We start from the raw sequence: 12,480 nt of genomic DNA on the forward strand, positions 1-12,480 counted from the left end.
ATAAAAAGCTTGGTGGTATAGTGCCCCTGAGTTCACTCTCCAGTACTCCCTCCCAAAACAATGGAATGCATAATCCATTTCTCAGTTTGAGAACATATTACATGCAGCATACCTTCAGGGTCTTTTAGTTTATCTTATAAAAGCATGGGTTATGATTGTCAGTAGTTAATAAGCTTAGTTTATTTTATCTTTTTGCAGTACTGGGGTATTCTACCTCTGAGCTACACCGCTAGCCCTATTTTTTATTCTTTATTTTGAAACAGTTTCACTAGGTTGCAGAGGCCCTCACTAAGTAGCTGAGGCTGTTTGAGAACTGCAATCCTCCTGTCTCAGCCTCCCAAATGCTGAGATTACAAGAATATTTTAAGTCAGGACCCCTCCCTCCCTTCCTCCCTCCCAGGGATAAATGCAAGGCCTTGCATATGCTCAGCCCTGAGTCTACCACTGAGCTGTATCCCTGGCCCAAGACAGTAATTTTAAAGAAAAGACTTTTGTAGCTTGGTATTTATGGTGGTACATGCCTGTAATCTCAGTACTTGGGAGGTTGACACAGGAAGATCATAGATTGGAGGCCAACAAGACAGACCCTCAGCAACTTAGTGAGACCCTTTTCAAAATAAAAAATAAATTGGGTATGGGGGTATAGCTTGGAGGTAGAATAAAAAAATGCTTTTATGCTTTTGCTTTTGCTTATTGTGCCAGTCTTTTTTTTTTTTATGGCACCAGAGATTAAACCCAGAGGCATTCTATCTCCAAGCTACACTGGCAGCTCTATTTAAATTTTTTTTATTTTGAAACAGGTTCTTGAGAAGCTCACTATTTCTTGAACCTGCAATCTCAGCCTCCCAAGTACTGGGATTATAGGCCTGCGCCACCACACCCAGCTCTGCTTATTGTGCCAGTCTTTGTACATTAAAATAGCTTTTTTCCCCTTGGTCTATCTTAAAAAGTATATAAAACATCTATCTATCTATCTATCTATCTATCTATATACACACACACACATATATATATACACACACACATATATATATTTATGGTATACACGTGATATATATATATATATTTGTGTGTGTGTGTGTGTGTGTGTGTGTGTGTGTGTGTGGTGGTGGTGGTACTGGGGTTCCTGGAAGCCCTTCTATCTCCAGGCTACACTCCCAGACCTATTTTTATATTTTTTATATTTTTATTTGGAAACAGGGTCTCTTAAGCCAGCGAGGCTGGCTTCGAACCAGCGCAATCCTCCTGTCTCTGCCTCCCAAGCGCGGGGATTACAAGCGTGCGCCACCACGCCCGGCTACACATTATATATTTACGTAGTATAAAATTGGCCTAGGAACATTTAGCTTCTCTTTGAGTTTGCCACTTTTCTTTCTTAGTCTTTCTTTTTTAGTACTGGGTATTGAACCTAGGGCATTCTACCTTTGAGCTATACTCCCAGCTCTATTTTATTCTTTTACTTTGAAACAGAGTCTTACTACGCTGCGGCAGGCCTCGCTGAGTTTTTGCGGCTGGCTGCTAACCTGTGATCCTCCTGTCTCACCTTCCTCAGTACAGGGATTGTCAGCGTGCGCCACCTCGCCCCGTGGATTGGCCGCCTTTCTTATACTGCAGACTTCGTAGGGCAGCTGCCGCTTCAGTGTTTCAGCTCCTTAAAACATGGACAATACAAAATGGGCCCAGTCAATCTGAGTAGCCCTCTTTTTCTGAAGTGAGGGACCAAATCTTTGGCATTACCCAGGAGCCATCTGGAAACTTCAAGAGCATTTGCATATAAAAGACACCTTGACAATTTGATTATTCTCAGCTAGGGGCCTGCATTTGAGAGAGGGATGGTTTGAAGTTGGTAGAAGAGGCAAGATAGGAGCATTCGGCTAGTTGAAAATAGACTTAGTCGCAAGTCAATAATGATAATTAAGAATTCTGGGTGGTTTTTTTTTTGGCAGAAGTAGGCTTTGTTTAAAAATATCACTTATGAACATGACAAAAAAAATTAATAGGCCCTTGAGGGAGAGCATTTTGCCAGAATATTCTCAGACCCAAGGATTGCTCTCTACTCCTGAGGGCGGCTCTCTCTCTCTCTCTCTCTCTCTCTCTCTCTCTCTCTCCACCCCCCCTTGTGTGATTTAAGTTCATAATGGCAGGAAACCAAATAAACAACACAAGAGGATTCTGTCAACATTTGGAAGACAATTTATAAGTCACTAGACACTGGCACATGTAATTAAGCCAATGTGTCCTAACCCAGGGGCAAAGATCTGGGTGTCCCAAATGCCCAGGGTCCCAGGGTCCTTTGGACAAACAAACAAACAAACAAAAACCAAACCTAACGAAGCAAGCAGATTCCAGAGTCCTTGTCCTCTGCTGTTTGACAGAGACCCTGTCCTGTTCCTGTCCTTTGACAGAGAACCAATCAGACCATAAAATGAATCAAACCCATCTCCCTGTGAAGTGAAATATGAAAGATCGTGTCCAAAGCAGAATCAGCCCTGGGCCAGGAGGAGAGGTCGAGAAGGGCGCTGAGGTGTGGAGAACCACGAGCCTGGGGCCACCTCCGGGGGCACAGCTTAGTGGTCCTGGGGGCCCTGGGGCAACGTGTGAGAAGCCAGGTCCAGAGAGGGAGGCACAGCATGCAGAGGAGAGTAGGAGACCGCAGAGCGTTGTGGGAGGGATCCGCCCACTATATAATAAGTACCACATGTATTCTTAGAGAAAATAAACAGCGTTTTCTGTTACAGTCGATTCATGGTGGAAAACAGCCGTGGTCTCACGCCGTTCATATCTGTAGGGGAGCCATCGCATGTCTACAGATAGCACCAAGCGAGTCAGGGATAAGACTGTTTTGGGGAGAGAGTTAGTAAATTATAGGGAAGGGCTCAAAGTTTTATCTATTTGTGGAATCTAGTGCCAGACAGAGCGGCTGCATCTGTCTGTTTATTCAGGGTGCGAAGCCTGCTGGGTACTTGTTTTTCTTTGCCTGGCCCTGAGATGTGATGCACATGTGTAACTGTGGCAGGGGAAGGGTCATTTTATTTTCTCAGCTCTGATGATAATAGATGGTAATAACACCATCACCACCATTCCTTCTCAAAGAGCTCCTCTGTAGCTGGGCGCCGTGGCCCACGTCTGGCATCCCAGTTCTTGGGAGGCGGAGCCAGGAGGATCGCAGGTTCGCGGCCAGCCTCAGCAACTTAGTGAGGCCCTGTTTCAAAATAAAATATAAAATAGAGCTGGGGGTGTAACACAGAGGCAGAAGCCCGTGGGTTCAATTCCCAGTAACATTAAAAAAATTTTTTTTAAAAGTTCCTCTGTCCCTGGCCCTGTATAAAGGGCTTTCATATACAAGGGTCTACAAAGTCCTTGTATTGTGTATTTGGACTTGTGTTTATTCATAAGAGATAGTAGCACGAACAAGAAGTCATCTCAGGGAATATTAACTTGTACTATATCTACCATTGTTTTAGTTACAAAGCACAAAATGGTTGAAGCTGCTCAGTAGTGGAGTAAACAGCAATTCCATCTGATGAGCCCTCAGAATCTCATTTAAATATTGAGTAAATTCTCCTGTCATTGTTTTGCATAAATCACTTAAGTAGAATTTTGTTTGTTTGTTTGTTTGTGTACTGGGGAGTGAACTCAGAGACATTCTACCTCCAAGCTACACCACTCCCAGCCTGATTTTATTTTTTATTTTATTTATTTATTTATTTATTGGTGGTACTGGGGTTCCTGGAAACCCTTGTACTTCCGGGATACACTCCCAGACCTATTTTTATACTTTTTTTTTTTTTGGAAACAGGGAGGGTCTCTTAAGCCAGCGCGGCTGGCTTTGAACCTGTGCGATCCTCCTGTCTCCGCCTCCCAAGCACAGGGATTACACGCCCGGCTATTTTTTTATTTTGAAACAAAGTCTCACTAAGTTGCTGAGTGTTTTGTTGAATCGCTGAGGCCGGCCTCGAACCTGTGATCCTTTCATCTCAGCCTCCCATGTACTGGGATTACAGACGTGCACCACCACGCCCGGCTTTAAATAGAAGCGAGTGTGCTCAGCCTAACATCCACAGAGCAGTTCAGGGACACGCTTCACGTGATGTCATTTAGTCATTACAATTCTCCCACACTTTATCGTTATCCCCACTTATCCCCACTTTAGAGACGATGGAGCGGGGCTCGGGGAGGCCGTCACTTGCCCGGGGCCACCCGGCTAACAGGTGGCAGAAGTGGGATTCCAGTGCGCTTGCGATTCAAGGAGCGGCTCGTGCTTCTGGAAGAAGGAAGGGCTGGGGTGTCGAGGAAGCTCCTGTGGGGGACGAGGTGTCAGGCAAGAGAGCAGGACAGGTCTCTGGGCCCCTGGGACTGGGGCCAGGGGTGGAGAACCAGGGGGTGGAAAAGTATCCGCCTGGGGTCAGGCTGAGCTTCCTGTGACCACACCTGCAGGAGTCAGGGCTGGGTGCTCTCTTGTGGGAAAATACCCTGCTAAAAGGACTGTGGCATGAGAAGGCTCGGGCCTGGCCTACAATTCAGGGGCTGGATCAGGCCAGGGCTTTGTGGCCAGCGGGAGACAGCCGGTCCTTCACGCGCGCAGCAGCCACCTCGCCAGGCTTCGTGGTGAGCCCGATGGTCTTTCTGACCTGCCCGGGCTGCGTGCCACATGCAGGCTCAGTGCAGTGGTCAGAGGCAGGCTCTGCAGAGGACTCCCCGTTGATACGGACGCGGCCCTGAGACTCGTCTGGATGCAGTGCTATGGGGTCTGCCGTCCTCCACTGCAGGGAGGTGCTCCTGGCTGCAGGAATGGCACGAGGAATGGTCAGAGGCTTGCTGGGGGAGCGTGGCACGGGGAGGCAGTGGAGAGCAGGGCAGGGGAGGAGGCTTTAGAATGGAAGGAACTTGAAAGCTGGAGAGGCATGGAGCCCTGTCCTGAAAAAAGAAGGCAGAGGTGGCCAAGCAGGGCCATGACAAGGTTGGGCTCCGTGGCTGAAGGCAGAGACACTGAGGCTGAGAGCCCAGGGACGAGGCTGGGCACTCGGTGCACTCGGGCGGGAGGAGGCTGGAGGGGCAGTTTGTTGGCCAAGAGGGCTTGGCTGGGTCCCCAAAGAGGGACCTGAAATCATGGTTGTTTAGTCAGTCAGCAAACATGAAATACACATCTGAGATGGAAGTTGATTCTGTTTGCAGTACTGGGGATGGAACCCAGGGGTGTTATACCTCTGAGCCATACTCCCAGCCCCATTTTATTTTGAAATAGGATCTCACTAAGTTGCTATCCGTCTCACTAATTGCCGAGGCTGGCCTCAAACCCGAGATCCTCCTGTCTCAGCCTCTAGAGCTGTTTATCGAAACCTCTCTGTATTGAGCCTGTGCCAGGAAGTGGGGTCGTGGTGGTGGCCAACACCACAGGAGTTTGCCCTCAAGGAGGCAGCCAAGGAAACAGCAACCAGACGCTGAAAACGCGTAGCTGTGCACAGGCTTCCGGGAGGAGAGGGCGGCATGGAGCTGGGGTGGGCTCGGGTCTGGCTAGTGTGGGGCCTGGGGAAGGCCGCGTAGAGGAAGTGGCTGGTGTCCTGGGAAGAGAGTGGGTTTTGGCGAGGTGTTGGCTGGAGGGGGAACCTGGCTAGGCTGGGGGCAGGGGGAGAGCTGGGGACCAGAGCTGCCTGGGGGAGGCCGGCAGGGCCCTCCGCCCTCTTTACCATCTGCTCCCAACCAAGGGAGTCCTCCAGCCCTGGAGGGAGTGAGGATGGGGTGCTGGCATCAGGCCGTGCGGGGCCAGAGGCCCTTCCATGTGAGGACTGAGCAGCGGCCTGGGCTGGGTGCTATCCCCAAACAACCACCCCCCCAAGACATGCACAGGTGCACAGGGGCTCTCAAATGGGGTCGGCTTCACTTGGCGTGTCTGTGGGGATCCCCATCTGCTGGAGGAGACACTCGGGCAGCCCTGAGAATCTGCAGGAGTGGGGAAGAGCCACGGCTCAGGGAGGCTCCTCAGAGGGATGAGATGACCCCGGGCGGGTGGAGGAGGCCGGGTGTGTCCGTGCAGAGGGGTGGCAGGGAGAAGCACAGAGTACGTTTCCAGATAAGGAGTAGCCCTCTGACCAGCATGCGGGGTACAGAGAGCAGCAGGGTGGGGCTGGGCCCCCATGAGGGCCTTGAATGTCACTCAAGTGCAGAACGGCAGCCAATGCAGACTCTTGACAAAAGGGAGCCCGTGCCCGAGTCCGCACGGGCCGGCCTCAGGGCCCTCAGTGTCCTTGATGATCTGGCCTGGCTGGAGAACACACCTCATTCACAAGGGGGACCGTTTGGCCACATCTGGATTCTCCCTGTACTTAGTGCTTATTGGCAAGTTAGGCCGACGGGGCTCCAGCCCCAGCCCCGCTGGCGACTCACAGAGGACTTGCCAGGACAGGTGAGGAGGCCAGCGTTGTTGTGGGCCAGGCACCTGAGCTCCGCTTCCAGCAGCCTCCGTCTTCACTTGGGCTGCTGGACGAGCACCGGCGGTGGTCAGCCCTCAAGCTGAAGCGCCGCTTCTCCAGGGGACCCAGGCCCGCCTCGCCCTGCTGGTTCCCACAGCGCTACTGCCCCCTGCGTGTGACCGACAGACGTACTCGTGTTTATCGCTTCTGTTTTGCTCACTGGTATATCCCAAGGCCTCTCCCGGCACACAGGTGCTGAGTGAATAATACTGACCCACTTATTGGGAGCTGACTGTGCCAGCTGTAAGTGAAGCCCCTTACACAGATTATCTGACGCCACCTCCACAAAGCCTGGTGAGGTGGGGACTGTATTTCTGCACCCATCTGCAGATGAACCCATGAAGGCTCAGTAATTTGCCCAAAGCCACCCAGTTAGTAAATGGTGAGTCGAGGATGAGGACCTAGGACAGGCACAGAGGAGCCCCAGCAAGGACACAGGCCACAGTCCTGCGTTTTCTCAGTCACTAGGGTAAACACGTCATCAATATGCTTGATGTTGGCGAGGGGACTGGAAAATAGGAGTCAGGGTCAATTCAAGGGAGCTGTTTCCTTATTTTGAAGGAGGCAGGTGGGCAGGGAAGGTCCCTGTGATGCTGTTAGCCTGTATTCTCTTCACTGAGTGGTCCTGCAGGGTGGAGAGAGAGAGAGAGTGTGTGTGTGTGTGTGTGCGTGGGGTGGGGTGTATCAGGGATTTAACCCGGTGTATTCTACCCCCAAACTATCTCCCAGCCTCCCCTTAACTTTAATTTTGAAAGAGGCTCTCACAGCCAGGCATGGCATTTGAGAGGCTGAGACCCAGATGGGTTCACAGCCAGTCTCAGCTACTTAGGCCCTCCACAACTTAGTGAGACCCTGTTCTAAAATAAAGAATAAAAATCACTGGGCGTGGTGGTGCATGCTTGTAATCCCAGTACTTGGGAGGCTGAGATGGGGATTGCAGGTTTACAGCCAGCCTCAGCTACTTAGTGAGACCCTCCACAACTTAGACCCTATTTCAAAATTAGGGCTGGGGTGTAGCTTGGAGGTAGAATGCCCCTGGGTTCATTCACAGCGCCACCAAAAAAAAAAAAAAAAGAGGATCTAAGTGGCTGAGGCTGAGGTTGGCCTTGAATCTGCGATTTTCCTATCTCAGCCTCCCCAGAACGGTGGTTATAGGTGTGTCTGTGTGCCATTGCACCTGGCTTGCAGGGTAGATGTTTTAGAACAGAGGGACAGAATGCAATCCAAGCTAGCCCCATGATTGGCTGGCAGCTGGGCTGGCTCTGGATGGGCACTGGTGGGCTGGGTGGAGAGGAAGCAGGAGGCTCTAATCACACTGGCAGTGGAGGCTGGGGAAGGAAGGAGAAGGTGGCCTCTAAAGCCCCAGCTCTTGCTTGGGGCTCACTCTTGACCCCAGGCAGAGCCGGTGGAGCTGGAGTGAGAGGCCTGGGAGCAGAGGTGGCCCAGGCCAGCCGCAGGGTGGGGCCGGGACCTCCACTTCACTGTGCTGCCGTTGCAGAATCCACACAGGTGACAGACCCTACAAGTGCCCACACCCTGGCTGTGAAAAGGCTTTCACTCAGCTCTCCAACCTCCAGGTGAGTGCCGCCTGCCCTGTGCCCCGGGCACGGTGCCCTTTACCCCACTGCCCTGAGAGGGGGTGGGCGGAGTGGGGCGGGAGGCCACGCAGGAATCCGTGACCCTGCTGCCCCGCAGTCTCACCAGCGCCAGCACAACAAGGACAAGCCCTACAAGTGTCCCAACTGCTACCGGGCCTACTCGGACTCCGCCTCCCTGCAGATCCACCTCTCCGCCCATGCCATCAAGCACGCAAAGGCCTACTGCTGCAGCATGTGCGGGCGGGCCTACACCTCGGTGAGTGCTTTGCAAATAAAGAGACAGACCAAATGGGCAGGGGCTCCCCATGTCACAGGGAGGAGCAGCCTCAGGGCCAGGCTCCTGGCCTCCTGCCTGCCCTGTGCCCGAGCTTGAGGCCATGGTGCGGCCTGGGGACAGGGCTTTCCCATTGCTCCACTGCTGTAATCTCCACCATGGCCACAAGGCGGCGCAGTGAGTTGGCCCAGAGCCACCCTCATCACTGGGAAGGTCCAAACAGCCAGGAAGGGTCATTGTAGTTGGCCTCCTTTTCCTGGGTCTGTACAGTCCTTAAGTGAGGGCTTTGGGGCACCCAGGTAAGTTACCTGCGTGTGTGCTTCTGATTCTTAAAATATTCTAGTAAACAAACCCTCCTCATATACCCATCACAGAGGTGGCCAAACCTCCATTTTCTTTTCTGTCAAATGGATTAATCAGGACTGCTGGCTAGCCAGGTAGTACCAAATAATCCTCAGCTTATTCACTTGGTGTTTATTGAAAACTCTGCCAGATGTCAGGACTCAGAATACCAACCAGACATATCTTGCCTCCAGGGAGGTTAGAAAGTGTTGGAGACAGTTATTAAACAAGTCAACATTTAGTAGCAAATTGTGGTCATTGGTCAGAGGCAGGGTTTCTCAACTTTGCTGACATTAGCCAAGATATTCTTTTGCTGTGGGGTGCTGTCTTGTGTCTAGTAAGATACTAAGCATCACCATGGCCTCCACCTGGTAGGTGCAGTACAACCCTTTCCCTAAATGGTGACCATCAGAAGTGTCTCCAGGCATTTCCAGATGTCCTCTGTGGGCAAAACTGTCTCTAATGGAGAACAATTGCTCTAAAGGAAAAGTATACTTTGAGAGACAGCAGCAGAAAGAACAAAATGGAGCTGGGAGGGGGAAGGGTCCAGGCAGGAAGAGACGTGTATTAGTCAGCTTTCTATTACTGTGACAAAATAACTGAGATAATCAACTTAAAAGAGGAAAGGCTTTTTTTTTTTTTTTTTTTTTTTTGCGGGTCTGGGGATGGAACCCAGGGGCATTTGACCTCCGAGCTACACCCCCTGCCCTATTTTTAATTCTTTATTTTGAAACCGGGTCTCACTGTGTTGCAGAGGGCCTCACGAAGTAGCTGAGGCTGTCCGCGAACCGCGATCCTCTGGTCTCAGCCTCCCGAATGCTGGGATTACAAGCGTGCGCCACCACGCCTGGCTGAAAGGCTTATTTTGGATCACAGTTTTATGTGTTTGAGTCCTGGATCAGTTGGCCATGTTTTCCTCTGTGGCTAGGCAGGACTTCATGGCTGGGAGCATGTGGTGAAGCAAGCTACTCACCTTGTGCTGGCCAAGAAGCAAAGGAAGAGGAAGGAGCTAGAGTCCCAGTGTCCCCTCCAAGGGCACGTTTCCGTTGACCTAACTTCTTCCCAATAGGTCCCACCTTCTAAAGGTTCTGCCACCTTCTACTGGTCCCATAGGCTGGGGACCGAGACTTTAACACATGAGCCTTTGGGGACATTGCAAATCCAAACTATAGCAGGACATTTCACTGCAGCCTTCAAGGATAGTTAGATGAAGAGAAGAAATAGGGGCAAGAGCCTTCCATGGAAGGGAATAGTGAGGCAGAGCAGGAATTGAGAGGACCTCAGGTCTCTTGGGCCCAGGACCTGTTAGGGAGTTTGGGCCTTTCTCCAGGTGGATTGGGAAGCCACCAGGAAGAGACTGTCAGGGAGGTTGCTGTTGAGCGGTCACTCGGGCGCAGTACTGACAGGTGTCAGCCAGGGCTGCTGTGACATTTATCCTTCCTAGAGTCTGAAGGGCAGAGGAGAGGAGAGAGACCGAGTGACAAAACCCGCAGGACAGGACCCCAGGGAGCCCCACTCAGCCAGCCACCTTCTGTCTGTCCCTGCTTCTCCCTGAACCCCAAGCTCTCCATAGCCTCTTGTCTGTAGCCCTGTTTGTTTGTGTTCTTTTGGTGCTGGGGAATTGAACCCGGGGCATTCTACCTCCAGGCTACACCTTTAGTTCTATTTTATTTTTTATTTGAAAACAGGGCCTAAGTTGTTGAGACTGTCTTTGAAACTGCAATCCTCTTGCCTTAGCCTATAGTTACAGGTATGCACCACTATACCTGGCCATAGCCCTATTTTTATTAAAGTAAAATCCAGATGTCCAGTTATTTCATTTCTAAAAACTTCAGTTTATGTCTCTAAAGATGACTCCTTTTTTTTTTTAAAGGTATCCACAATACCTTATTTATTTACTTTTTGTGGCATTGGGAATTGAACTCAGGGACATTCTGAGTATAGCTGAGATAGGAGGATTGCAGGTTTGTGGCCAACTTCAGCAAACTACTGAGGCCCTCTGCAACTGAGTGAGACCCTGTTTCAAAATAAAAATTAAGCCGGGCGTGGTGGAGCACACTTGTAATCCCCGCGCTTGGGAGGCGGAGACAGGAGGATTAAGCAGCGTGGCTGGCTTAGGAGACCCTGTTTCAAAAAAAAAAAAAGCATAAGATAGGTCTGGGAGTGTAGCCCAGAGGTAGAAGGGCTTCCAGGAACCCCAGTACCACCAAAAAAAAAAAAAAAAGAAGAAGAAAAAGAAAAAGAAAAAAAAAAAAGACTGGGGGTGTAGCTCTGAGGTAGAATGCTCCTGGGTTCAATCCCCAGTACCACAAAAAACAGTGTTGTTGTTGTTTTGAAACAGGGTCTTCCTAGGTTGCTGAGAGTCTCACTACATTGCTGAGGCTGCCCTAGAATCTGGGATCCTCCTGTCTCAGCCTCTCAAGTACTGTTAGTTTTTTTAGTTTGAAACAGGGCCTCACTAAATGGCTGTGGTTGACCTTTCAAACCTATGATCCTCCTGTCTCAGGCTCCCAAGTACTGGGATTACAGGTGTGTGTCACCGTGCCCAGCTGGGTGTACCAGCTAATCTATAGCCCCCACCCCAACACACACCTGCACACACGTCTTTTCTTTCCTGTACTCACTGAGGAATGGCCTCTTAGCTGGGCGGGTTCTGATGCTCTGCCTCTGGCATTGCGTAGTAGCCTGTGGAACATCTGAGGGCTTTCTTGCTGGCCTCTGTGCATATTGAGCTCTGGGGTCCAGGAGTGGCAACTGGGAACCCAGAGTGCAGCCGTGTTCCTGGTGGAGGCCTGTGGGCGCTGTGCCGTAGTGGAGGCCCGTGGGCACGTGGTGAGCCAGGTCCAGTGGGGGCCCAGGCCTGGCTTCACCCTCTAGCACAGGAGGACGGAGGCCAGGGCCAGAGGCAGAACTCCCATGGAGTGGTCCCTCCACCCTCACTGTGTGCGGAGGGCTTCATTTCCATCACCATAGCAACCCTTCCCCTCCCTTCTTACAAAGGAAGAAACCGAGGCTTGGAGGGGGAGAAGACTTCCCCAAGAGCCCACTGCCTCCCCTCACTGGGAATGCCAGCTGGGTGCAGGGAGCTGCACCCACCCAGCAGGCAGGTCTGAGGTTAGCTGGGATACCCTGCCCCAGCCACTTGGCAAAGGCTGCCGGCCTGGCCCTGGGGAGTCTCTGGTGCTTTGCTGCAGGAGAAGCTGTGCTCATCCGCTCCCCCACCAGTACTCTGGGAGCTTGGACCCCCAAGGCAGGCAGTGCTTGCCCCGGCAGCAACACAGTAGTCCTAGAACCGATGTCCAGGCCTAGCTGCCCCTGCACTCCAGGCTGGGGCTTCTGCCAAGGAGCCCTCCAGTGGCCACTTTTGGGAACTGCAGCCGCCCCTCCCTCCCAGGGTGACAGTTCTGCTTCTCTCTTGTCTGTAGGAGACCTACCTGATGAAGCACATGTCCAAACACACGGTGGTGGAGCACCTGGTGAGCCATCACTCTCCCCAGAGGACGGAGTCCCCCGGCATCCCGGTGCGAATCTCTCTCATCTGAGCCCCACTCGAGGCGTCACCCCGCCCGGCCCACTGGCAGACGGGACCCAGGCAGCACCAGGCCCCGACTCCCGCGGGGGGCGTTCAGGAACGACTGAGTTCTCTCACAACGACCTTCCCCACCTGCCAGGAAGCTTGGGCCACAGGAGCCCTGCCTGGTCCAGCTCCCGGGGTGGCCAGGCCAACTGCAAGGTTCTGGACTGTTCTGGTAGCATCCAAAGACAACCTCAGAGCACTTTGAACCTGTCTGTTGGG

The 12,480-nt window shown here is 51.9% G+C and overlaps 1 protein-coding gene across 1 annotated transcript in view; it reads left to right on the plus strand.

The window, feature by feature from the left end:
- Positions 1–12,226, plus strand: part of ZNF362 (zinc finger protein 362) — a gene marked incomplete at both ends in the record, with an annotated part of 32,388 nt that extends 20,162 nt beyond the window's left edge. Inside the window, 3 exons of the mRNA XM_080693344.1 lie at positions 7,969–8,047; positions 8,166–8,324; positions 12,110–12,226. Coding sequence (XP_080549470.1) covers positions 7,969–8,047; positions 8,166–8,324; positions 12,110–12,226 — 355 coding nt within the window. The remainder of the gene's footprint in view (positions 1–7,968; positions 8,048–8,165; positions 8,325–12,109) is intronic.
- Between the last annotated feature and the right edge of the window lie 254 nt (positions 12,227–12,480).

The sequence above is a fragment of the Muscardinus avellanarius genome, assembly GCF_963383645.1.
Source record: "Muscardinus avellanarius genome assembly, chromosome: 3".
Lineage (NCBI taxonomy): Eukaryota > Metazoa > Chordata > Mammalia > Rodentia > Gliridae > Muscardinus > Muscardinus avellanarius.